General features: G+C 31.6%; 1 protein-coding gene across 10 annotated transcripts in view; it reads right to left on the bottom strand.

The window, feature by feature from the left end:
- PCDH15 (protocadherin related 15) overlaps positions 1-27842 on the bottom strand; it is an 800695-nt gene that overhangs the window by 485390 nt on the left and 287463 nt on the right. For all 10 annotated transcript variants that reach the window (XM_058543433.1, XM_058543426.1, XM_058543425.1 and 7 more), the window contains one exon: positions 20283-20438. In XM_058543433.1, coding sequence (XP_058399416.1) covers positions 20283-20438 — 156 coding nt within the window. The remainder of the gene's footprint in view (positions 1-20282; positions 20439-27842) is intronic.

Raw genomic sequence — 27842 nt, 5'->3', positions numbered from 1 at the left:
TATGGATCACATTTCTAAAAAAAATATTTATTTAGCTTGTATTAAAAAATCACCTAATTATATCTAGAAATTGTAAAGAAAACATACAAAATGCGTAAAAAAATACTTAGCTATATATGGAATCTCACTGTTATGCTTCATCATGGAGACCATCTGTGCTCTTAGATATACCAGAATGACTCTGATAAGAACAGATGTTCAAAAATGCATATATTAAATGGAAGGAGATGACACAGTCCTGATAAAATGTGAAAGAAGGTCACAAAACTAAGAGAGGTCGATTAAGAAAGTGAAAGATCAAACTGGATAGATTCAGAGATAATGTCATTTCATCATTGTGAGAAAAAGCTGAAATTTTCAATGTCGTTCCCCTAATTTGCCTGTTTACAAATTTATTTTTGCAATTCGTTTGTAGAGACCCCCTTAGTTTTCAAACATATTACTATTTCTAAAGCAAATATCCAAGGCAGAGTTGACTTGCAAGAAAAGATGGCCAGAACCTGTACTAAGTACTTTAAAAACATTATCTCTTTTAATCCTTAATACAACTTTGTAACATTATTTTTTGTTGTTATACTTATTTTACAGTTAAGGAATCATAGGCTGAGGCAGCTTCTGTCTGATGGCGTAATTCTAATACTTGGTAGAGAAAGACTGCAGCACAGATTGTATGACTTCAAAGTGTTAATTCTCAGGCACTGTGAAATGTATTATTTCAGAAACTTCATAATTTGTTATTACTAAACTTTTGAGAAAAAGGGAAATGAAAGCAGAAGTAAATATAACTTGGCACATAATAGCACCCAAGGTAAACTGATAGTTTGAAATGATGCAATTTGGATTATGTATTCCATCAAAGACAAATTATGTTTGGCCCTAAGAAAAAATACTTTTGAGATATTTTATAGAAAGACAAAGAAACTCAGCTTAGTTAGTGCCTGCATTTTAGATAACTCATATTAAATAATTATTGCTATTGAAAACAGGCTAGTTCTCAACAAGCAAATTGTTTCATAAATTCCCAAATTCATCATGATTTTAGAATGCTAACCTTTTCATTAGTAATCAAATTTTTATTGCTGGTACATTGCATAATGCCTGAAAAAGCACTCAATAAATACTCAAGGGGTAAAGAGAAGAAGGAAGAAAATATACCCAACCACAGTAATTTTCATTTTCATCAACGGTTTTTCAACAAACCAACGTTTCACAAATCACCAAATAAAATGTTGGGTGAAGGCTTGATGAGAATCAGTGTATTTACAAAGTTTTAAAGTCATTTCCCACAAAATAGCTTTAATTTCTTGTTAATTATAAGTACAAAATAATTAGTAAATATAGTAGAAAAGCTAGCAGACACTCTCTTACCAAACTAATAATAGGTATCATTACCAGTAATGGGACATGTTGGCATTGTGTGTCTCTTTTGTTACGTACTATGAAGAACACGGTATCACTTTTGTAGTATTCTTAAACAAAATCTATAATCATGAAGAAATATCAGGTAAATCCAAATTGAAAAATATTCTATAAACTGTCCCACTCTTGAAAATTATTAAGGTCGTTATAGTCAAGGAAATAAACTAAGGTACTAATATTGAGACTAGAAAGACATCACCACTAAATGCAAAGTGTAATTCTAGATTGAATTTTTGACCTATAAAGGATTTAAAGGAAAAATCAGCAGAATTTAAATGGGGTCTATGGATAACATACTACTATTGTATTAATGTAATTTCCTGATTTTGATAATAGAATTATGTAGAAGAGTGCCCTTGCTTTTAGGAAACACACAAAAATTATTAAGAGTTTAAGGGTTTAATTTGTGCAACTTACTCTTCATTGGTATAGAAAAAAATAGTTATATATCTATACATGTGATATATAATATATATTATGTATATGAGTGTATGGTATATATACACAAGCAATTTATACTATATAATATATATATTAAAAAGAAAGATTATCTGAGCAGTACTCCTCAAAACCATCAAGGTCATCAAAAACAGAGAGTAAAAAACTGTCACAGTCTAAAGAAGACTAAAGAGATGTGATGACTAAAAGTAATATGGTATTGTAGACATGGTCCTGGGACCAAAAAAAGACACTAGGTAAAATATAAGGAAATGTGAATAAAATATGGATTTGAGTTAATAATGTTTCACTGTTGATTCATTGGTTGTTAAAAAAATGTATCACATTAATGAAAGATGTTAACAATAGGGGAAATTGGATGTGGGCTATATGGGCACTCCATTACTTTTATTAAAATATTATTTAGGTCTAAAGAGTTTTGAAACTGTTTAAATAAATAATAGAAAATATGGTCATAAACAGACCATTTCCATAGTCATTTTCATTGTATCAAAGTCCAAGACTTGAACACATCACTTGTTATAAGAAAAATTTTTTTAAAGATAATAAAGCTTTATTCATTTATACTACATGTAATTTTTATAAATACAACACACATTTGAACCAACTCTTAGCCAAAAAATTAAATAAAGTGGACTTGAGAGAGAGAACAAAAGAGAGAGCGAGGGAGAGAGTCTCATACTTTTCTAAGGTTTAATTTGGCTGAAGTTCAGCTTTTGGTTCCTGCTGATTGATATGATCATTAAAATGTTTTTAATCATTCATTTAAACCTTAAAAAAAAAACTAAAACATTTTAGAACCCAATTTTTTAAAATTAAGGAGCACATTAACCTAACGGGTATTGTTGAAGGACATGATTATGCCATGTCAGGAGAAACAAGCATAATAGTATTTAAAGTAAAGTGAAATAAAATTCCTAATTAAACCAGCATATGATATCAGCTAATATGAAATACCCTCTATGGTATGCTAACTATGATATGTGTAGTTGGGCAAGATGTTCATCTTGATATGCTCATTGTTCCATTACCTTTTATAATTCTTCATGAACTTATAGACATGCTATAGAAAAAGTATTAAATATACATATACACACATATATACCATCTCCTTTATTACAATCCAGTGCTCATGCTACATCTTCACCATCCTGTCATCTATTTTATATTCTACAGTTATTATGCCACAAATTAAGTATTTTATAGTGCCCCCTTCATGATGCATTAAAGGGAGTTTTCAAGGTTATTAATCTCACACAGTTTGAAGAGAATGAACAAGAGAACCTTTGTTGATTTGAAGTTGAAAAAATATATCTGAAGGAAAGTGCCCATCTGTGAATAGAATGAAGTTTAAAACTATATTTACTGGTCTCAGTGTTACACGAGATTTAGTCTTTTTCATATTGTTTGATTATTCTACTATACTAACAATTTTTCCTTAGTTTTAAAAAATATGAGTACTGGTAATATAGTTAGAATGGATGTGAAGTATACAATTATTATCCTAAAAAGGTGGTAAAATTAAAATAAAGTTTAATAAAACATCTCAGCAAAATGAAGTGTTTCATGGTGAAAATATTCAGGTGTATTTTACTTCAAGAATTAAACTTTGGGAAGCAGGATTGGATGGAGGTGGAGACTGCTGGATATAATTGGGAAGTTCACTGCCATCACCGTTCCTACCATTCAACGAGTGCCTAGAATGTACCCAGAACCATAGGTTTCATTTTACATTTTCTATACCCTTTAATCTTCAATAACTAGCCTAAATACAGTATTTTTTTTCCATTGAAGAAACTAAGCCTATTAGAAATCAGTCAATTTTCTGTGATTATGCGGATAGGGAAGTGGTCATCCTGAAATCAGAACCTAGGTCATGATGAGTCCAAAAGCTGTGTTCTTGTCTCATAACACTCTACCTAGCACACGATTATTTTACTAAACTGTGAATCAAGATGATAATTTAGACCCAACAGCACATGCAATTCTTTTCAAATTAGTATTAATACTACTCATGTTAGTGGTCTTTTTTTTTCTTCCTTACTTTTCAGAAAACCTTATTTTAAGACATGGGGAAGAATTATGAATTTTCAAAATTCTAGGGAATTTTCTACGTATATCTGAGCTCTATCATTCTCTTGCCTGTGTAGAATACGGTCATCGAGCATTCAGTTTTTGGAGTGAGGTTGCCTCAGTGTCTGGCTTAGATCTGCCACTTATTAGCAGTGAAATTAATAAATGCTTGGACATTTTAATAAATGCAAATTAATGAATGCATCTCTATTTCTGCACTTTCTCATCTGTATAATGAAAATAATACACATAATTTGAGTCTGTGCGTAGAAGTTTTAAATGAGATATTTCATGAAAAACACTTAGCATTAAAAATGTACTCAGTAAATGCTAATTGTTAGAATTAATCTACTATTAATATTGTAATCTGTCCTTATTCCATTCAACTTCAGGAGATATGATGCCACTAAATTGGCAAGATCTATGCAGACATCTTTCTATGAACAAATTTTGGTAAAAATAAATTTAAAATTGATCTGATATATAAAGTTAGTTATATCAGAGTATGCCTAATAATAAAAAGAGTAAGAAAAATAAATACAAAGTTATTATAAATCTAAAGTTTACAGACATTTACACTCTTAACCAGGATATAATTTGCAATATACTTGTAATGTCAATAATTATGAAAGAACTTGACTGTTCCTAAAACCCAAGGTTATTTTAACTGCTAATCTTCACCTTCCTAAATTGTAAATGGTATTTTTTTTTTTAAAGATTTTATTTATTTTTTTTCCCCAAAGCCCCAGTAGATAGTTGTATGTCATAGTTGCACATCCTTCTAGTTGCTGTATGTGGGACGCGGCCTCAGCATGGCCGGAGAAGCAGTGTGTCGGTGTGCGCTCAGGATCCAAACCCAGGCACTTAACCGCTAAGCCACGGGGCCGGCCCGTAAATGGTATTTTAAATTTAGATTTATGAAGTATCCTTTAAAGTTTCCTATTATTAAGAACTTAGAGAACTTGATCAAACATGGATTTATTAAATTGACTGTGATGCTCTTGGGACCATTTGCATTGAGTCTCATAAAGCTGTGCATGTAGGACAGTCCTGTAGAGAAAAAAAGGGACATTTGGTCAAAGGGGAATCATATTAATGTTACTTAATCAATATGACTTTAGTTTTCTGGGACATGAAAAGTAGGGTAAAGATTCTCAGGAGGTATAATAGTCATATCCTAATAAATACATAATTTCCCCCTAGAGTTATGTAAAAGGGCTATAATTCACATAAATACATAATTTCCCTCTAGAGTTATGTAAAAAGGACTATAATTCACATAGCTCATATTTACCAAGTTAAAAAAAAGTGTTTCTTTTGTTGTCATCACTGTTAACTCATGTAATTTATTGCAATAATCCAGAAAGCTTTTACGTGTTTCTTATAAAACTTGATCATGTATGATTTTCAAATTTAATTCAAAACACTTAATCTCTTATCTCAGGAAAAATCAAAGAGAACGCATATGTTAAATAACACTTTCCTTGTTTCATGACTGTACCATTCATGATTCATTGATAGCTCTATTTATAAAACTCCAACCACAATGTGCCAGGCACCGTTCTATCAATGAACAAAACAAAGTGCAAGCTCTAATAGGAACTCAATTCTAATGGGGCTGATATACAATTAACAAATAAATACATATATAATATCAGATGTAGATAAGTGGTATAAAGATAACCCATTTCAGATAGTCTCTTAAAATAGTTACAAAATATATAGGCAAACTGTGATACACTGAAAATCTGTGGGGTGTGTTTTCTTTTCTGTTTTAAAATTTATTACATGTATTTATTAAACATTATAAAGTAGATATTCTAATATTTTCATTCCCATTTTTAGGTGAAGAAACTGAAGCAGAGAGAAAATTTAAAAAAATTTTTTTAGAGCTAAATGCAACTAGCAAGTGGCAAACCAGATCTAGTATTGTTGGATATTTGGGTTGTCTCCGGTTTTTCACTATTATGGAGAAATCTTCACAAACTTTTTGTACATGTATTTTGGTGGACATATGTACTAATTTCTTTTGGATATATACACTAGAGCAGAATTGTTGAGTCATGGGGCATCTACCTATTCAACTTTTGTAGACACTACAAACAGATCTCCCAAGCAATTGTGTCAATTTGCTCATCCACCAACAATGTATGCAAATTATGGTTACTCCATATCTTTACCAAGACATGCGTTCTTATTTCCTTTAAATTAAAAGCTTAATTTAATTTAAAACAAAGAGATATAATTGAAACTCCATTTTGATAGGTGCTATGATCAGGAGATGACTTATTAAAATCATGTTCTGTTTGTTGCTGGTTTGTAAAAAATTACTTCTTTTTTAAAAAAATATTGACCTTGTCTCAAGCAAACGTGCTAAGCTCATTTTTTAATGGGAATAATTTATATGTAAATACTGTTGGTTTGTTACATATACAATAATGCCATTTATGATAATGAGAATTGTATATGTCATTTTCTAAATATATAGGAAATTTCTAGTTTGTTTCTGTTGTTTTTATTGATTTAAAGCTCAGTTGCACTCTGATTAGAAAACGTACTCTGTGTAATTTCAGTCATTTGGAATATGTTGACACTTCCTTTATAGGCTAACATTTGGTAAATTCTTGTAAATGTTCCACGTGCTTGAAATAATGAGTTCTGCAGTTGTTGGGTACAGTGTCTCTTCCATGAGAACCTACCAGGTCAATTTTGTTCAAATCTTCTATTTCCTTACTGTTATTTTTTCTCTACCTATTTTTTCAATTACTAAGAGTTGTTTTGCATTAATTTTCTACTGCTACCATAATAAACAATCATAAACGTAGTGGCTTAAATTACTATTCAGCTTTTATTTCACAGATCAGTCAGAAGTTGGAGGAAGGTCTCATCAAGCTCCAAACACCAAAATCAAAGTGTCTGCAGGGCTGGGTTCCTTTCTGGAGACTCTGGGAATGAATTCACTTCCAAGCTCATTCAGGTTATTGGCTGAATTTGTTATTTTTGCCCTTACAGGGCTGAAGGACCTAGTAGCTCTCAGCGGTTCCTTCTCAGCTCTTAGAAGGTGCTTCCATTCCCCGGCTCATTGCTCCATTCATCTTCAAAGCCAGCAAAGGTGGGTTGAGTCCATATCACTCTGATTCTCTTTGCTCTCCCCTTCTGCTTCATATTTCCAGCTGCCTCTTCCATTGACTCTCTCTGACACCAGCCAAAGAAAGTTCTCTCCTTTTAAAGGCTCACATGATGAGATTGGCCTCACCAGGATAATGCAGGATAATCTCCTGATTAACTTCCATAGCTTAATTGTGTCTGCAAAGATCTTTTGCCAAGGATTAGTGTATGGACGTCTTTGGGGGGCTATTTTTCTACCTACCACAAGTTTTAACATATCCCTCAATGATAATGGATTTTTCTATTTTTCTTTTAATTCTTTCAATTAATTTCTACTTTATTATTTCTGAGGCCATGTTATTAAATGCAATTGAATTCATAATTGCCATAACTTTGTGGCAAATTGAATCTTTAGCATTTTGAAAAGTTCCTCAACCAATGTTTTTTGCCATAAAGTCCATTTTGTCTGATAATAGCACAGCTAGAACAGCTTTTGTATGGTAATTGACTGTGTGGTATATCTACTTCCATCTTTTTATATTTAAGATTTCTGAATTCTTATATTTAATTGTTTCATGTCAATTGCCTAGATTTGGCTTTATTTTTTAATTTAGTCTGAGAAGTTCTGTCTTTCAATTTGAGCATTTTCCCCTTTATTTTAATGTAATGTTTGAACAGGATGGTTTAAATCTACTCTTATTAAGTGTTTACAGTTTGTCCTGGGCATTTTATGTTCTTTTTTATTTGTTCCTTTGCCTTACTTTGATTGATTAACATCCATATTATTCATTATTTCATTCACTTTCTAAGCAATTAAGACCTTAGAATACATCTATCAGTCATTCCTGGTTTATAACTATAGTGTTCTTATATTTCAAGTTTAAATCTTTATCTATATGTGGAGATATACATTCCTCAAAAAAAGTTTTATTAATGTTTGATGCAGTCAATATTCATTCAGATTTAGTCATATATACTCATATTTTAATTTTTCTGTATTTTTTATTATTAGCTCTTTGATGCCTTCAAGTAGATATACTTATTTACTTATTTATTTTATTTATTCATTTACTTGTTTACTTATTTATATTTGCCTAACTCTTCTAGTTATCTTCAAGAGAATAACTGGTCCTGATTACCTACTCTACCTCAATCAGAAGCAAAGACTTTTATGCTTTGTGTGACTGGAAATAATGGAGATTATGCGAATCTAAACCTCCTCAAATAACCACATGGTACTGCCTCATAGGGTGACAAGAATCCCAAGGCAATATTATAGAAACATGTTGAAGTAGGCTAATCAGGAGGAAAGAGAGGAGAAATGCAATTTCTTTGCATTCTTAAGTTATCTTTTAATTGCACAGAACGACATACGTTTACATATTTCTTAAGGCGAGGAAGAGGAATTTTATTTTTGCTAACTTATAGTCTATAATTCTCACAAAATAGCTATTCATGTCATGTTTTTTGATCACAAAATTGAATGGTTATAATTGGCATCATAATACTTTGTGGGCAGTGGTTTCTAGTGTAAGTAGTAGAAAGTATTCATTGTCACATACGGTCTTTTAATGCTATTTCTGGCACCAGATTGGTTTATAGGGTTTCCCAGTAGAACATGGTATTTTTAAAAGCATCAGTGTTTTAGATAGAGAGATCTGCTTTTAAATCTCATGTCCATCAAATCCAAGATATTTGACTATGAACAAGTTACTTTACTTCTCTAAACTGAATTTCTTTTCTGTAACGTGTAGATAGTAATATGAGCCTGTTGGTCTATTATTGTAAGGGTCAAACAGTATCATCTTTGCAGGTCTGGAATAAAGTAGACACTCAATAGATATCAACTATCCACTATTATTAGTATTGTCTACAGTTTCCACTCACCAGCTATGATCTTTGAATAAAAATGGAAAAATGCACAATATGATTACAGGTAAAACTTTTTCTCTACCCATGAGCTGGTGTATCAGCAGGCCAACTGCCAGTCACCCATTAACGCACATAGAGGAAGTTCTCCTGCCTGACCTTCTTAAATTTTCTCAACTTTAAGAGTAAAGAAGTTTCAGTTCACCTATTCACCCTGTCCTGAATTCTTGGTGATGGGAAGAGTGAGTATAAAGAACAGGCAAACTCAAGTAGCTGATGTTACCTCAAACTTTGATCCACAGATTTATTTCAGGATCTCTAGCATTCAGTTCCTCCCCTCAAGGATCCCTAAAGCTGATATCCTATTTGTGCATTTTGGTGGGTCTATTGGGTTGTAGAAAAAGCTCCACTCAGATTCTCCCTCTGAAGATTTCCCCAGAGACTAAGTAAGACTTCACTTGCCAGTTCCAGCAACCACTTCCTTTAGGGAATGGAATTAAGAAGGGAAGGGAAAAAAATTGCCACACTCTCAGAATCCTCCAGTTCGGTAATTTACTGTTAAATTTTATAAAACTCTATTCAATGATTATTCAATGCTACAAACAAACGTTAAATTTAATATGAAATTTGTTGTCTGATGTTATCATATAAACATACTCAAGGGTCTTCTATCCTTAAACTCTAAATTGAGCCCTTCATCATCTCCTAACTACTGCTCTCTCTGCTTCCTTTTCAGTCAAGCATCTTGAAAAGTGGTTCATAGCTACTATCTTTATTTCTTTACTTGAAGTACACTTCTTAATTTAACAAAATCTGATTTATACTTTTACTAATTTACTGAACTAGGGCTTGAATTTTTAAATTCAGTGCACTTTTCCTTTTTTGACAATGCTCCCTTATTCTCTTGTTACTCCTCTGGTCTGTTATTCTGTTAAATTCTCTTTCTTTGGCTTGTCTCCTTACTTTCCAAACTACCTTGGGCCAGTCATCATTAACCCTCATTAATCTGATTCTCACAGGGATCCATAAACTAATGAGGGTTAATGATCCCTGTGAGAATCAGATGAAAGCAACAACTTCTCTTCCTAAAGATTGCATAAGCACAAATATAGCTACTATTTGACAGATGATTTGTTTGTTTTTCTTGACTCCTACTACCCATGCTATGTCCTACAAGATAAAACACAAACACACACACTCACAGACACACACACGCACAAAACACCACACATAGGCAATTTTAGTTTAGGTTTACTTATTCATGATTCACAAATCTTTATCTCTATCATGGACCTTTCAAGATCTAAAGATATCCCATGCTGGGTTGCTACAATTGAATATCTCCTAGATAACAGAATTTATCAAATTCCCCCTAGACCACAAATCTTCTTCCCCAAAGTGCTCATCTCTAATATATTCTCTCAGCAGGATCTATTGCTATATTCTAAGCCAGAATCTCAGAGTTAATTTAAACAATGTATAGAGTGTCTACATCTTTTTTCCTTTACCCTGTACAATCAACCAGTCATTCTTTCCCATGAAGTTATCTACTTAAATATCTTTCCTATATACCCTCTTTGTCCATTTCATTCAGTTCAAGAATTTTTATGTTGCATCTCTTTTTGGCACACCTCTTCCGAGAATTCTCCATCCAGCTGTGGGAATGAGGTCATAAAAAGGCAAATCTAAATGTGAGTCTATTGCTTTATGCCATTCACTGGTTCCTTATTGCCTAAAGCTCCTCTTTATAACTGATGGTGCTGTTCAAGATCTGGCCCCTACCTTGTTCTTCAGTTTCATCTCCTTCAATTCTGTCCTCTCTTATTTTAAGCTTATTTTACATAACTTATAGTTAAGTTAGTGGCAGTTCAGGAAAATAAGGTCTACTAAGTTAAAGTAGAAAATTAAGTGATAATGGAAACTGTTTAACAAATAAATTCAAAACACCATCAGGAAACAACAGTGTTGATAACAGACATAAAGTACATATTTCTGATTAGTCTAAGGTCACAATATAAGTATTGCTGTAATACAGTGTCATCAAATTTTATTTAACACACTTTTTATTTATGGAATGCTATTTAATCGCCATTTTTATAGGTCAAAAGTAGTTTGAACATTGGCAATTTGATTGAGTTAAACCTTTTAATTATTTCTGAACTGTATTTCTCCAAGTTTCTAGAAATACAGGAGAAATTAAGAAATACTTGGAGAAATACAGTTCAGAAGTTATAGGTAGATAGAGCTATTCTCTGAAGTAAATGTATCAAGTCTGATATATATTCTCTATAGCTATCTGATATCTTCTTTAACACATCTCAAGTAAAAGGATAATAGGAGTGAGTAAACTTTTTCAGTAAAGCACCGTATTGTAAATATTACCAGCTTTGTGGGCCATACTGGTTCTGTTGCAACTACTCAACTCCGTTATTGTAGCACATCAACAATACATGATGAATGGGCATGGTAGTGTTACAATAAAATTTTATTTATGGGCACTGAGATTTCATGAACCATATAAAAACAGGCAGTGGCAGGCAAAATTTTACTTCTGGGCCATAGTGTACCTAAAAATATGAATCTTAAAAGGCTCTTCTACCACTATTTAATACTGATTAGGAGCAAAAAAGGAGATCTGTTTTCTTCTAGGAGTTTTATGGTTTCAGATCTTACATTTATGTCTTTAATCCATTTTGGGTTTATTTTTGTATATGGAGTAAGAAAGTGGTCCAGTTTCATCCTTTTTCATGTAGCTGTCCAGTTTTCCCAACACCATTTATTGAAGAAACTGGCTGTTCCCCATTGTATATTCTTGCCTCCTTTGTCATAGATTAATTGACCATATAAGTAGGACTTTATTTATTTATAAGCAGTCAGCTCTTTGACATTAGTCTTAGCAATATTTTTTTGGATCTTTCTCCTAGGCAAAGGCAACAAAAGCAAAATTAAGCAAATGGGACTAAATTAAAAAGCTTTTGCACAGTGAAGGAAATCATCAATAAAATGAAAAGACAATCTAATGAAGGAGAGAAGATATTTGCAAATGATATATCCAATAAGGAGTTAATATCCAAAATATACAAAGAACTTACTCAACTCAATATCAAAAAAGCAAACAATCTCGTTAAAAAAACGGGCAGAGGACCTGACCAAAAACGACATACAGATGATCAAGAGACACATGAAAAGATGCTCAACATCACTCATCATCAGGGAAATGCAAATCAAAACTACAATGAGATACCTCACAATGATCAGAAGAGCAATTATCAAAAAGACAACAAATAACAAGTGTCAGTGAGGATGTGGAGAAAAGGGAACCCTCATACACTATTGGTGGGAATATAAATTGGTGCAGCCACTACGAAGAAAAGTATGGAGTTTCCTCAAAAAATTAAAAATAGAACTACTATACAATCCAGCAATTCCACCTCTGGGTACATATCCAAAGAAAACAAAAACTAATTTGAAAAAATATATGCACCCCTATGTTCACTGCAGCATTATTTACAATAGCCAAGATATGGAAGCAACCTAAGTGTTCACCAATAGATGAATGGATAAAGAAGATGTAGTATATATACACAATGAAATATTACTCAGCCATAAAAAAGAATGAAATCTTGCCATTTGCGACAGCATAGATGGACCTAGAAAATATTATGCTATGTTAAATAAATCAGACAGAGAAAGACAAATACAATATGATTTCACCTATATGTGGAATCTAAAAAACAAAACAAATGAACAAATAAAATAAAACAAACTGAGCGATACAAAGAACAAAGTGATCGTTGTCAGGGGGAGAATGAGTGAATTAGGTGAAGGGGATTAAGAGGTACCAAATTCCAGTTATAAAACAAATAAGTCATGGGGATATAATGTACAGCATAGGGAATAGAGTCAATAATACCATAATAACTTTGTATGGTGACAGATGGTTACTAGATGTCATGATGATCATTTTTTAATGTATAGAAGTGTCAAATCACTATGTTGTACACCTGAAAATAATATAATATTATATAGTAACTATGCTTAAAAAAACATTAACTGTTAATGCTAAATAAAGCAATGTTTCTTCTCCAAAAAAAAAAAAATGAAACAAATCTTTGAACTTAATTTAAAACCTCCACTTTAATAAAATATTTTATATTAAAATACCATCCTTAGGAATTTGTATATCCTATAGGCAAAGTATCACCTCATTATGAAAATTTCACAAATCATAAAAATTTTAAAAATTGTCCATAGTTTTAGAACTCTTAACTAGACCACTTTTGTCACAACATAAGGCAATTTTATTACACATATAACTTTCTATTTTTTAAAAGTAATATCTGAAGCAAAGATGCTATTTATTTTTAAATTTATTAGAAGTGAGGCCCCTGCCCCTAAAGCATTTATGGGAATAGAAAAATATTAAACAAAATATTTATTGTAATTGTTTAAGCAAATTTTTAAAGAAACTATAAGAGACTAAATAACCAAAAGAAATGTTTTAAGGAATGAATATTTGATTAAGTCATTAAAATAAATATAGTAAGAAAAAATAAAATGAGAATGTATTTTATTCATTATTATTTTTTTAAAACTGCATATACTTCTGTTATTAGCATTAGAGCTTAAGAAAATAATCTAATTAAATAAATAAAATGAAACTATAAATAATAAAGCATAATTAATCTAAACAATATGTAGACTAGTGAAATACGAATAAAGGCAATTTTTCTAGAAAACATGGGCAACACCCGACCTAAGTCCTTTCTCTTCTAAAACTGAAAGAAAGAAATAATTAAATAGATTACAACTAGTCTCAATTCAAGTAAAAAGATAGAAAATATCACTCCAATAAAACATGCCCTACATAATACAATAAAATTGTTTACTACTTTTAATCTATTAAGAATTACAAAACATATTGCAGTAAGCACGTTTTCAAAGCAAAGTAAAAGAAAATTTAAAGCTATCTAAACTATAGATTATAGGCTTAAAATAACTCAAAATTTGATTTTTTTCTCTCTCTTTCTCCCTCTCTCTTTCTTTCTTTCTCCCTTCCTTCCCTCCATCCATTCTTCCTTCCTAAGAGACTATAAACCATCTACCTGTCAAGAGAAATGCAAGGAAACATTCTTCCAAAAAGTGCCAACTAATTATCTCCAATCAATCACATCATGTCACAGCAGCAAAGCATATTTAAGGTGATATTCAAGGTGATAAAGAGAAAGAATTAATATTGACAAAAAATTGCCCCATCTGTGAAAAGATCATTAAAAACCAGGACAAATATAACCTCTATTTTATGTTGAGAATAATTCTTCACAGGCCCAAGGAAACATTATGTCTGCCTTGACTTGCCCTTGTTTACTTTTTATTATGTCAAAAGGAAATTTTGGGGATGGGATGCATGTGTTATTAAAGACATCGCTGCCACAAAATATTTATCTTCCAAAAATTGCTTAAGGATGATCAGTAACAATTAGACTGTACAATTTGTTCTTCAAAGCAAATCAGACTAATTACTTAATGATACAATTGTCTAAAATTAACTGAGAGTCTCCAATTACTAAGAGAAAGAAAAATACTTACAATGTCTTACAAACAGGGAAATATAAACCTTGTTATAATCCTTGCTCAGCATTTAGATACAGCCATTAATTTTTTTGTGAATTCTTGACACACTAATAGATCATGTTTACAAAGAGAGTAAGAGACTGACATTTAATGAGTGTATAAAAGTACTGATTGTGATTATAATATTATGATATAATATCATAAGTATAAACCTGGATATTTATTTTTAAAATCAGTTACATGAAAGTGGTTATAATTTAGCATAATATGATGTCTATTAATAGGTAGTGTAGGGATGATTGAATTAAGGACTTGGGTTTTATTCCCAACTTTGTGTGCAGTTTACTGTGTAACATAGCAAACTCATGCTACTGCTCCAAGTCTTAGTTTTCTCATAGTGAATAAGCAGAGTGACTAATCAGGATTTTAATTTTGGAAACTTCTTTTATAAATCTGTGATCATTAATGACTTTATACCTGTCTTTTGGATTTTAATGAGGTGTAAAATATTTTGACACCAATGATCTATTAAACTCTGAATAACTTTTTTTTGAAAAACATTTAGATTCTTCTAATCTTAACTGCATTAACTGCATGTCTTGCCCTATAAGGAGAAATAGCATGGAGAATATCTTGCAATCTTTCACAGAGTAAATCTATTTCATTTAAAATTTTTTACAGGCAGCATTATATATATACATATATGTATATATAATTGCAATGTATTTTCCCAATGGATATATATCTAAACATTCAAGCCAATTAAACTGAGAACTACTACTATGGAAGAACTACTCAAATAAATGAAGGGTGAGAAAAATAGCTAAATTTCATTTTTTACTTGTGATTATGTTTTGAGGTTTAAATAGCTTTTGATTCTTTTCAAGAAAATAGATATGAGACAGTAGGAACAAAATTGAAAGGGGAAAACATGATCATCAATTACACACGCTCTATATAATCAAACCATAGAAGATACTTCCATAGTATCAGCAGGATAGGATTGCCTCAGTTGGCTATAGGGAAATGCATTGAGAGAAAACCATAAATGGACAGCTTTGTAAAAAAACCTGGGCCTCTCCAAATAATGTTTAAGACAAAATGGTCAACTTTTCTATAAATTTTACCACTTTAACATTTATCTAGATGCTGTAGGAGTTTAGGGTTTGGAGAAATTGAAGCTCAATGAATATAAATAGTTGGGGCTGACTATAGAAATAGGGGATGGAAGTAGGTCTTGAGTTAAACTGTAAAAGATGAAAAAAACTTGGAGACTTGAAAGGTAGAGAGGTTCTCATTCTAGGTAAAATGGACAGTGTAAGCAAAACCCAATAAATGGAAATATTTGTGAGACGATAAAATTAATCTGAACAGAGTGAGGCATTATCAGAGAGAATGTGAAGCCAAGAATACATTGACAAAAGATCAAATTATGGAAGTCCTGGAAAGTCAGCCAACAGAGATAGATGACCTTTTTCCTGACAATAATGAGAAATTACACAATTTTTGAATAAGAGAGTGACAAGATAAAAAGAGTATTTGAAAAGGTTATTTTTCAGCAAGGTGCTGAAATGATTGGCGGAGGAAGTGCAAGTAGTCAAATAACATAGAAGACTTTGAAATTCAAATTGAACATTACAAATTTCTTTATGAAAAATGAACTAAAGATATTGATGCAGGAACAGTTAAATATGATATAAGAATAGATTTTACAGTTAGATCTATTGTCTAAGATAATTCATCTGACTATCACTTTATACGCAAATGAAGTTAGCACTCAAACAAACAAAGTCTCATCAAAGAGTATACTTCACATGCTAAAGTAATTAATCATGTGACATGATTAATTACATTAATTAACATCAGTCTGTTTTAGCAGAAACCTGTTAAAAAATGTAGCTCAAAAAGGTTAAGCATTGACTGACCAGTAACTTATCCCGTTAAACAAGAGTTTACGTCTTTTTTAGGAAATACAATCTAGAAAGTCTCAGATTATGAGAAATATAATTTCCTCAAATTTTTAATGAATAGAAGAATGTTGACATAAATAAGATACATTTTAAATAATTTCAAAAAGCATGTAGAGGTTAAAGTCCCAATGCTGTATTTAATATCCAAATTACACCAGTTTCCTCCTATAAAGTAGGTACATATTTTTAAGCTTAAAATAAACAATTTGGAGGTAAAGATCTGCTAAAATATGGACAATTACAAATATGGTTCATTTTTGTGTGTCTAAAGTACACATAACATATGATTATATAGAGGTGCTTTAGAAATATTTTCTAACTTGATGGAATAAAAAAATTAATAAAGTAACCAATGTCTAAAAAAAAATAACATAAAAGGAGTTTTTGGCTCACAGATTTTCGCTCAAAGAAAAAACAAAACAAAGCAAAACAACAAACAACATAAAAGCATGCTCTAATGAAAGCAATAATATTACTTTTAAAATTTTTTTTATAATTTGATCAGCATTTTCTCATCAGAATTTAGTTGTGATTTATATTTAAATATTTGGGATATGCCAGAACTTGATTTTTAAATTGAGAAAATAACTTTAATTAATAGAATCTCAAATAAATATTTTCTTCCAGTATTTAATTACTATTACCACCTCAGAGATACAAAAAAAAAAACTAGTTCAACATCTTACAAGGAGAATAAATAGCTCCTGTTGAGCCTCAGTAGGCATGTATGTGGATTCAGGAATTAAATTGTCCAACATGATCAAACATACCGGTATTTTTCAAATAAACAATATAACATTACACCTAAAAGAACTGGAAAAAGAAGAACAAATGAAGCTCAAAGTCAGCACAAGGAAGGAAATAGTAAAAATCAGAGCAGAAATAAGTGAGATAGAGACTGAAAATGAAATAGAAAAAATCAATGAAACTAAGAACTAGTTCTTTGAAAAGACAAGCAAAATTGACAAATCTGTAGCTAGACTCATTAAGAAAGAAAGAGAGAATACTCAAATAAACAAAATCAGGCATGAAAGAGGAGAAACAACAATGGATACTATAGAAATACAAAGGATTATAAGAGAATACTACAAGAAGCTACACACCAACACATTGGATAAACTAGAAGAAACAGATAAATTCTTAGAATCATACAACTTCCCCAAACTAAATCAAGAAGAAATAAAGAATCTGAATAGACCAGTTACTAGTAAAAAGATTGAAATATAATCAAAAATCTCTGCAAAACAAAAGTCCAAGACCAGATGTCTCTTCTGGTGAATTCTACCAAACATTCAAAGACTTAATACATCTCCTTCTCAAACTCTTCCAAAAAATTGAAGATGAGGGAACACTTCTTAGCTCATTTTATAAGGCCAATACTACCTTTATCCCAAAACAAGACAAGGACAACATAATAAAGGAAAATTACAGGTCAATATCACTGATGAACATAGATGCAAAAATGTTCAACCAAATATTAGTAAATCAAGTGCAACAATACATTAAAAGGATCATACACCACTATCAAGTGGGATTTATTCCATGGACACAAGGATGGTTCATCATCTGCAAATCAATCAGTGTGATACACTACATTAACAAAATGAAGAATAAAAATCACATGATCATCTCAAGATGCGGGGAAAGCATTTGACAAGATTCAACATCCATTTATATAAAAAAACTCTCAATAAGATAGGTATAGAAGGAAAGTACCCCAACATAATTAAGCCCATATATGACAAATCCACAGCCAACATCATACTCAATGGTGAAAAACTGAAAGCTATTTCTCTAAGATCAGGAACAAGACAAGTATGCCCACTCTCACCACTCTTAATTAAACATAGTATTGGAAGTCCTAGCTAGAGCAATTAGGCAAGATAAAGAAATAAACAGTATCCAAATTGGAAAGGAAGAAGTAAAACTGTCACTATTTTTGGATGACATGATTCTATATATAGAAAACCCTGAAAAATCCACAAAAAAAACTATTAGAAATAATTAACGAATACAATCAAGTTGCAAGGTACAAAATCAACATACAAAAATCAGTTGCATTTTATACACTAAAAATGAACTAGCAGAAAGAGAAGTCAATAATACAATTCCATTTACAATTTCAATAAAAAGAATAAAATACTTAGGAGTAAATTTAACCAAGGAAGTGAAAGACCTGTACACTGAAAATTATAAGACATTGGTGAAAGAAATGGAAGAAGGCATAAAGAAATAGAGAGATATTCTGTGCTCATGGACTGGAAGATTAACATAGTTAAGATGTCTATATTACCCAAAGCAATCTATAGGTTCAATGCAATCCCCATCAGAATCTCAATGACATTTTTCGTGTAAATAGAACAAAGAATCCTAAAATTTATATGGAACAACAAAAGACTCCAAATAGCCAAAGCAATTCTGAGAAAAGAGAACAAAGCTGGAGGTATCACATTCTCTGATTTCAAAATATACTACAAAGCTCTAGTAATCAGAACAGCATGGTACTAGCAGAAAAAACAGACACATAGATTAAAGACACAGATTTAAGAGCCCAGAAATAAACCCACACATCTATGGACAGCTAATTTTTGACAAAGGAGCCAAGAACACACAATGGAGAAAGAAAAGTCTCTTCAATAAATGGTGCTGGGAAATTGGACAGCCATATGCAAAAGAACAAAAATAGACCATTATCTTACACCATACACAAAAATTAACTCAAAACGGATTAAAGATTTGAGTGAAAGACATGAAACTATAAAACTTCTAGAAGAAAATAGGCAGAATGCTTTTAGATATCAGTCTTAGCAGTATCTTTTTGAATATCGTGTCTCCTCAAGGCAGGGGAAACAAAAGAAAAAATAAGCAAACGGGACTACATTAAACTAAAATGTTTCTGCATAGCAAAAGAAACCATCAACAAGATGAAGAGACAACTCATCCATGGGGAGAAGATATTTGCACATCATATATCTGATAAGGGGTTAATATCTAAAATACGTAAAGAACCTATACAACTCAACAACAAAAAAACAATCTGATCAAAAAAAGAGCAGGGGATATGAACAGACATTTTTCCAAAGAAGATATACAGATGGCCAACCGGCACATGAAAAGATGTTCAACATCACTAATTATTAGGGGAATGCAAATCAAAACTACAACAAGATATCACTTCACTGCTGGTGGGAACGTTAATCGTTGCAGCCACTATGGAAAACAGTACAGACATTCCTCAAAAAATTAAGATTCACATGATCCAACTATTCCACCTCTGGGTATTTATCCAAAGAACATGAAAACATGAATGGGTAAAGATCTACGCACCCCTGTGTTCATTGCAGCATTATTTACGATAGCCAAGACTTGGAAGCAACCTAAGTGCCCATCAACAGTCGAATGAATCAAGAAGAGGTGGTATATATATACAATGGAATACTAATCAGCCATAAAAAAGATGAAACCTTGTCATTTGTGACATCATGGATGGAGCTTGAGGGTATTACGCTAAGCGAAATAAGTCAGACGGAGAAAGACAATTACAGTATGACAACTCATATGTGGAAAATGAACAAACAAACACATAGATACAGAGAACCGATTTTTTCCTGTAGCAAAATGAATTCCTAAAATCATGTTGGAAGTCACCCAGACCTTATTTCTTCTAAAGCACTATTCCTTAAAATGTTTTATTGACATTTCCAAATAGTTAAGCCTATTATTATAAAGGAATCGTTTCTAAAACATTTGTAGCATACAATTCGTTACATATATCAATAAAAAGGACACAGAGAGTAAACAGAAACTGACCTCATTCACTGTGGCATAGTAGCTTTCATGCTTGAACATGGGTGAGTTGTCATTCCTGTCTCTCACCACAATTCGAACTTCATGGTAGATAACAGTGCCCACTTTTTTGTTGATGCACTGGACTTGCACCACGATGGAGTGGATGTTCATTGGTGGCTGCAATGCAGAAATTGCATCTTTTTAAAAAAACAATTGAAACTGAAGCTTCTCATTACTGTCAAAGCACTTCTTTGTTTAATAGAATTTTCTGTTTTAGTTCATTTTTAAGTGATAATCTATTAAAATTGATCCATTTTGCACTATTTTAAGGACAAGAGAAGACAATCATGACTACTTCATTATTCAATTTTGTGTCTCAAAATATGGAGTCTCAGGTAGCAGTATGTTCATAATCCGAGGACTGGGATGAATCCAATCACAAAATTAATGCTGAGATTTGATGGGATGAAACAATTTTGTCCCTACAAAAGTTAAAGAAGCAATGATACGAACTTCTCATTTATAAAAACAATGTGTTAATGATAAAATCCTTGGGGAAGAGAGGTTGGATAACATTTGTGTTCATTTATATTTTTGCTAAAATATTATATGTTCATATTTGATAAAAATTAAAATATAATCAAAAGAAGAGAATCCATTCACAATCCAACCCAACTTACTCATTCTATACATTTAAATGCTTATTTTGCTGATCTTTTCCTCTCTCCAAATATATACGTATTATACACACATACACAGTGAATATCATCCCATATGTGTAAATACAGATTTACTATAGCATTTTGGTGTATACTACTAAGCTACGTTATGTGATTTAACAGTACTCCATTATGAGTCTATAGCATAATTTGTCTAAAGTAAAAAACTTATAATGTTTTATGTTGTCAATTTTTGTCATTATAAAAAATACTTCAATAAACATTCTATATATAAGTGTGTGCTAATTTGCCTAATTATTTTTTATGATCAATTTGCTGAAGGGGAAAAGTGTCATCAAAGGGGCACTTATTTACTCAGGTCCCTTTGCTAAGGGCTTGCAGAACTGGGATGAACACCTACATCTCTTTGACTCTAGAGTTATAGTGTTTAACACTACAGAATATTCCTTTGTGATATTTTAAATCCTTTTCAAGCTTATAAAATTGTTCCTCTACATATATCATTTTAGCAGAATAGCACTTGGCATATTACATATTTTATGTATTTGTTTTAGTTTGTCTCCCTTCACTAGACTGGAAGCTTCGTAAAGCCTTGAATGCTCTTTTGGTCATGACGACATCTCTTTACCCAGTCACTAGCCTAGGACAGATGATCATGTACTACCTGAGTCAAACTGGTTAGCTGCCAATCGCAGTTCCGTAACTATCAACTGTATAATCTAGATGCGAAATCTCTCTGTGCTTAGTTTGCTCACGTCTAAAAATGGGGATAATAATAAATACTGATATGATAATATCATTGTAAGTATTACATGAAATTACCCCATTGTAGGCACATATTAACACATAATGGATGTAAACTATTTTTTTACTTATAAAAAGCTAAATTTCCAAAGAAGTGATAAATGTGGAATCTATAAAAATATGAACTGATAATCTTAGATTATAAAATAAATTATTAAATATTTGGATTAAAACCAATTTAAAGATATAGCAATGATTACTGGAAGGTAGGATAGGTTCATTAAAAATGTCACATGTCACATTTCTAAATGAGAAGAATGCTGTAGAAACTAGATCTATACCGAAGCAAACAGTGTTTAATCACAAGATATCTTTACAGCCAATAAACAAAAAGATAGTTCAATTGATTTGTACCTGGCTAAATAATTGTACCTAAAAAGAATAAATTAAAGCATCATTAACATATGGAGGAAAGTCTCTAGTGAAGTTCCATATAGCTCTGTGTTCCAATATCTACTCCATTTCACTGTTAATCACTGACATAAATAAAGGCATTAAAGCCATGTGTATAAAATCGGTGAATATCACAAAGCTCAAAAGGATATATAATACATTTAATGACAAAAATCAAGTTTCAAAATCGTTTTAATAAGTCAGAATAATAGGTTACAAAAATGATATACTTTCACAATAATAAGTTTAAATCACCATATTTGTATTAGAAAAAAACTTAATTACTGAAATATAATAAATGGCTACAAATATTAATGTGAAAACATAATTGTGAAATTTTGATGAGTAAAAGATGAGTTTACATGCCAACACTGTAAATGGGCCACTGGAACAATAATACAAATTTCATATTCATTAACAACATCAGATGCAGAGATAGGTGGATTATAATAAGCACCATTTTTTGAGCGAATAGGATGTGGAGTCTGAACACCTTGAGAATGTGTGATAAAATTTGAAGATGTCTAAGCTAAAAAATACAGGATTTGCCAGATATCTGAATAGTTGTTATGAAAAGATCTATTAGTTTATTCATTGTAGTCCAAGAGAGTAGAAATAAGAACGATGAATAAAAAGTATTACAAAGCATATGTTTTGAATATAACTAGAGGTTTTCTATTAATCCAAAGCAACAAAGAATAAAATGGACTATCCTATAAAGCAAGCCCCATCACTGAAAATCTGCAAGCTTGAGGCTAAAAGATCATTTAAAAAGACTAGGTCTTAGAAGTTTTCTGGAAAGAATTTGAATTAGATGACCTCCATCTTTACTACCAGTTTTAAAGTGCTTGCTTTAATAGACTTTTTAAGGAAAGTCCTACATATTTCAATTGTAAAGTTAAAAATAGAATAAATACTTGTACTATTAGCCCTTGGCAAACCTCTTGGAAGACAATCAGGTGAATTATGTTCTTCTAAAGTTATTTATCTTCTAAATATTGCAAGAGAGACCTATAAAACCATTTCATCTCAACTTCTAATTGTATATTGAGTGGTAGCACTGGGACAGAAAGGTCACAATCTTTGCAAGTAGAGGATCAAATTCACTGTGCACTGAGCTCCCACTTAGTTCTGCTAAGTGCCCATAAATTAGATATAACCAGGTCACCTGGAACTCTTGTCACTCTCAACTTTAGCTCCCTATGCAACTCTAGTAGCATGGATAGAACTTAGCTCACAATAAATTCCAAGCATAATGGATCACGTTGAAGGCAAGAATTCCCTGTGGCTAATATATAACACACATTGTAATTTCACGTTAGAATAGATTCTATTCTGCGGTATCAGAAGGTCATAAATATCAAGTATAGTTCTACTAAGTCGATTAGTGAGAGTTTAGGGACTCCAAAATGCTTAGGAACGTGTTAGGGAAATTTTGGTTTATCTTTCATAACCGGTGGCATAAATAAGCAATGGCAATTTTATCTTCTCTAATTCTCTTAAATTGCTTCATTCATGAAACAACGGAAAAAAACTTGTGTATACATTGTTTTGGGGTAATTATTTAAAATAACTACCATTCATGTATATCTACACATGCAAACTATTCTCCCAATTTAAAAACGAACATTTAATATCATACCCTGAAAGTATATTTGCATATTTGTATGTTAGTGTATATGTGTATATAGGTTTTGATATGCATACATGAAAGTTCAGGAATGATACATACCAACAGTTGATAGAGGTTATCTTTGAAAAGCAGGGTTAAGAGTAGAAAACAAGGGAAGAAAATTTTCCAACAAATATGTATCAACTTTGTAATTTGAAAGAAGACAAAACTAGAAAATTTTGTTATGAGTTTTTCAATCATTTAGGATTCAACAGCAAAGTGGTTTTTATGAGGAATTTATTGATGTGAATAGTGTCGATTATAGTGCACATCTTCAATCTAAGGGGAATTGAGTTTTTTCCCCTAGAAACTGCATTATTTGGAGAGCTTAATGATTTAGGGAGAAAATAAATTTTTAGCAAACCTGTATAAAAATTGATTTTATTTTTCATAAAGCAAAGGCAAAGTTTATTCAATCCTCACAAAAATGAAAAGTTTTCATGATTTTTCTTCCTGTGTACTTACTGCCTTTACAAAATGAAGTCTTCATTATTTCGCAAATAAACCGGAAGACCGTGAAAGGAAATAAGACACAGTGTGTTGTAGAAATGATTTTTAAATAATGAAACAAACTTAAAGGAAATGGCTGGCCAGGGTTATGAGTGTCCTTTACAAATTAAACTTTGACAATGAATGGTATATTTAAAGAAGTTGCCTAAAGAAGAAAGTACGATTTTAAAATATAATTATGTATTTGCAATATTTAGATAAATTTGTAGATTTTTCACAATCGGTTATTGAGGACATTCAGCTTATTTGTTCATATTTATTATATACAAAGTTCAATTTGGGTTGGGATTAATATGATGTAGTCTTTGTGCACCAAGCAAATCCTGTAAAACTGATAGGAGATGAACATAAATAACTATAATGTAAGTCAAAAAAGAGTTTTAAAGATTGGAGTTTACAGCAAGGAATTACATATGAGTGTTACCATTAGGAAATATTTTAATAGAGAGTAGCATTTAAGACATGTCTTGATAGTAGGTAACATTCAACTGATGGTAATGGATAAAGGTGATTTCAAAGCCTAAGTTGAAAAGAGTATCAGGGAAGGCATGATTTAAAAAATAGATTGTGTAAAGGGAGTAGCAATTAGCTCAGTTTTCCTAGATTAGAGTCTATATGTTTCTAAAAAATAAATGAGATAGACAGGCTGCAGCTTGAATCTAGGAAACCCCAAGAGCCAGATAAAACAGTTTGCAATGAAAAGTCACCTACTAACAAGGTCAAAGCTGTGTTTTGGGGCACTGAATATAGAATAGATTCAAGAATCATGAAACACGGTAAAGAGAACTTCAGGAGATAGTCCCTATGTCCAAGTGAGAACTAAGAGGGCTTGTAATGGAGTTATGCTAATGGATGCAAACACAAGACACACTGTGGAGATAAAAACATGAAATTTAGTAGTTAAATGGATATTGGCCTGGCCAGAGAAATCAAAGCTATTTGTGAAGCTACCAACTAAGACTCTAAAAGAAGAGAAGTTAAGATGTATGGGATTGTCATTGATACAATTTCTCTCCATTCAAAGCTGTTAAAAGTTTGCCCCGAGTTTTAAGATAAGTATAACAGAACTGTGTCAGAATCATATTTTTCTTTCTGTTATTATTTTCATTATTGATGTTATCATCACCATTATTATCCCATACTCAAGAATGATTAGAGAATATTGGTAAAATGAGACAATAATTTGCCATTTCAAAAATCTTATGTGATGCTCCTTCTTTACTGAGACTTAATTTTCATGCCAGACAACATATTTTTTATATCATTTGTGACTCCTCACTTTATACTTTCTCTCTCTTTTTTTAGTGAAAAAAATTTATGTAACTTTAGGGAACAGAAATAAAATAGGTAATAAAATAGTGATGAACATCAGGGTAAGACTTATGGACCAAGCTTGAAAACGTCAGCAGCTCATACTTATACAATGTCATATAAAAGTTTTCTAATTAAATACAAATATTTGGGGCTTGGGAATTTTTATGTTTTATTTTTATCCTCAGAAATTTTCATGAAGACTATTACATTATTAGCTTATTTTTTGACATTTAATCTTAAAAATATTTATTATTTATATTAAATTTTCTTTTAGTTCTATGTAGCCATAATTGTTCAAATGTTTCTATTAAGAGATAGTTTACGGCCTCGCTGAACAAAGCATAGAAAACATACCTTGGAATGCCTTTTCTGGAAAATACACTTTCTCTTGACTGCTGTTGAAAGGGCAAGTATAATTGAACATGGATGTACCACATGATATCACCCTCACTTCCCTAGCTATAATTGATTCAAGCTAGTTAGTATTTAAATAATCTCTCTTACTAATTAGAAAAAACACAGTGACTATGTTCAGTCCATGGTAGGCATTGCATTGAAACGTTATAGGTAGCTGGAGTGCAGTGAATATCAATAAAAGTCAAAGCCAAGTGCAAACCAAAGAAATAGAGGAGTAAAATTATAAAAGCACAAAGGAATTTGATCTGCAGGGATAGAAATAGAGCATGCTCACAGAGGAAGGTAGAGATAAGAGACTATGTAGACCAAGACCAAGTAGTTTCCTCTATCTCTAGTAAATTTACAGTTTTCATAAAATCAAATTATTTTTCATTTCTATGATATTGATATTTATAAAACTCTCCACTCATTGTGGAGAAGGCATTTTGTGTCTTCCTTATAAGCCAAAGAACTTTGATTAAAATAAGAATATTCCTATGCAATAGTCTAAATGTTTATGCCCCTCCAAAATTCATATGTTGAAATCCTAATGCCCAATGTAATGGTATTAGGAGGTGGGGCCTTTGGCTGACTTGCCAATCTGCTTCAAGGCAGAAAATATTCAACTTTTTATCTGGCATGATATAGAAAATGTTCCATTTCAAAAAGGCAAAAATACATTTGTTATGTTATTTATAAAAGATATTTTTGAGAAATGAAGGTGGGAGGCAGAGATTCAAACACTTGGTGAGTTTCATCATCTATTTCTTATTTCCCTTAAACAACATAAATCTGGTAATTAGGTGATTAACACATGAATGAGATTAATGCCCTGATACAAGACGCCTGAGAGAGCTCCCTTGTCCCTTTCCATGTGAGGATACAAGGAGAAGTCTGCAACCTGAAAGATGGCCCTCATGTGATCACGCTGGCACCCTGATCTGAAACATGCAGCCTCCAGAACCGTGGGAAATAAATTTCTGTGGTTTATAAGCCACCCAATCTGTGGTATTTTGTTATAGCAGCCCAAATGGACTAAGACACTAAGAAAAACATCACTATATTCCAAAGACTTAATGGAAAAATTTCCACTAAGAAAAAATTTCCAGAGCAATTTTTCTCTAAGAAGGACTAACATAAATTTTAGCCTAGTGACCATAATATGGAGCTTTGGCAGCTGTTACTGGGGTCAAACCGTGATTGTTGGCTCTGTTTTGCTATTCAGAGCATTGACTTTTTTTATTATATTTATGAAATGAACAACTCAAAGAATTTTGGCAACAACCTAAACAACTACATTTCAAGAAACCAAAAGAAAGCTGGGGTAGCTATACTTACATCAGAAAAAACAGAATAAAACATCGGCTTTAATAAGAGACAAAGAAGGGCATTAATAATGTTACAGAGGTCAATCCAAAAAGAGGATATAAAATTTGTAAATATTTATGCACTCTATACAGGAGCACCTAAATATATAAAGCAAACACTAACAGACCTAAAGGAAAAAATAGATAGCAATACAATAATAGTGGGGGACTTCAATACTCCACTTAATTAATGGCTTGATCATCCAGACAGAAAATAAATAAGAAAACATCAGCCTTAAATACATGTTAGACCAGATGAACTTAACAGATATATACAGAACATTCCATCCCAAAGGAACAGAACATACATTCTTCTCAAGTGTAGATTGAACATTCTCCAGCATAGATCATATCTTAGGCCACAAAACAAGTCTTAATAAATTTAAGAAGGCTAAAATCATAGCAAACACCTTTTCTCATCACAATAGTAGAATAGTAGAATAGT

This window comes from Diceros bicornis, chromosome 6 (genome assembly GCF_020826845.1).
Source record: "Diceros bicornis minor isolate mBicDic1 chromosome 6, mDicBic1.mat.cur, whole genome shotgun sequence".
Classification (NCBI taxonomy): Eukaryota; Metazoa; Chordata; class Mammalia; order Perissodactyla; family Rhinocerotidae; genus Diceros; species Diceros bicornis.
Note: the sequence above shows the minus strand (reverse complement) of the source record. Positions and strands in the feature narration are given on the sequence as shown.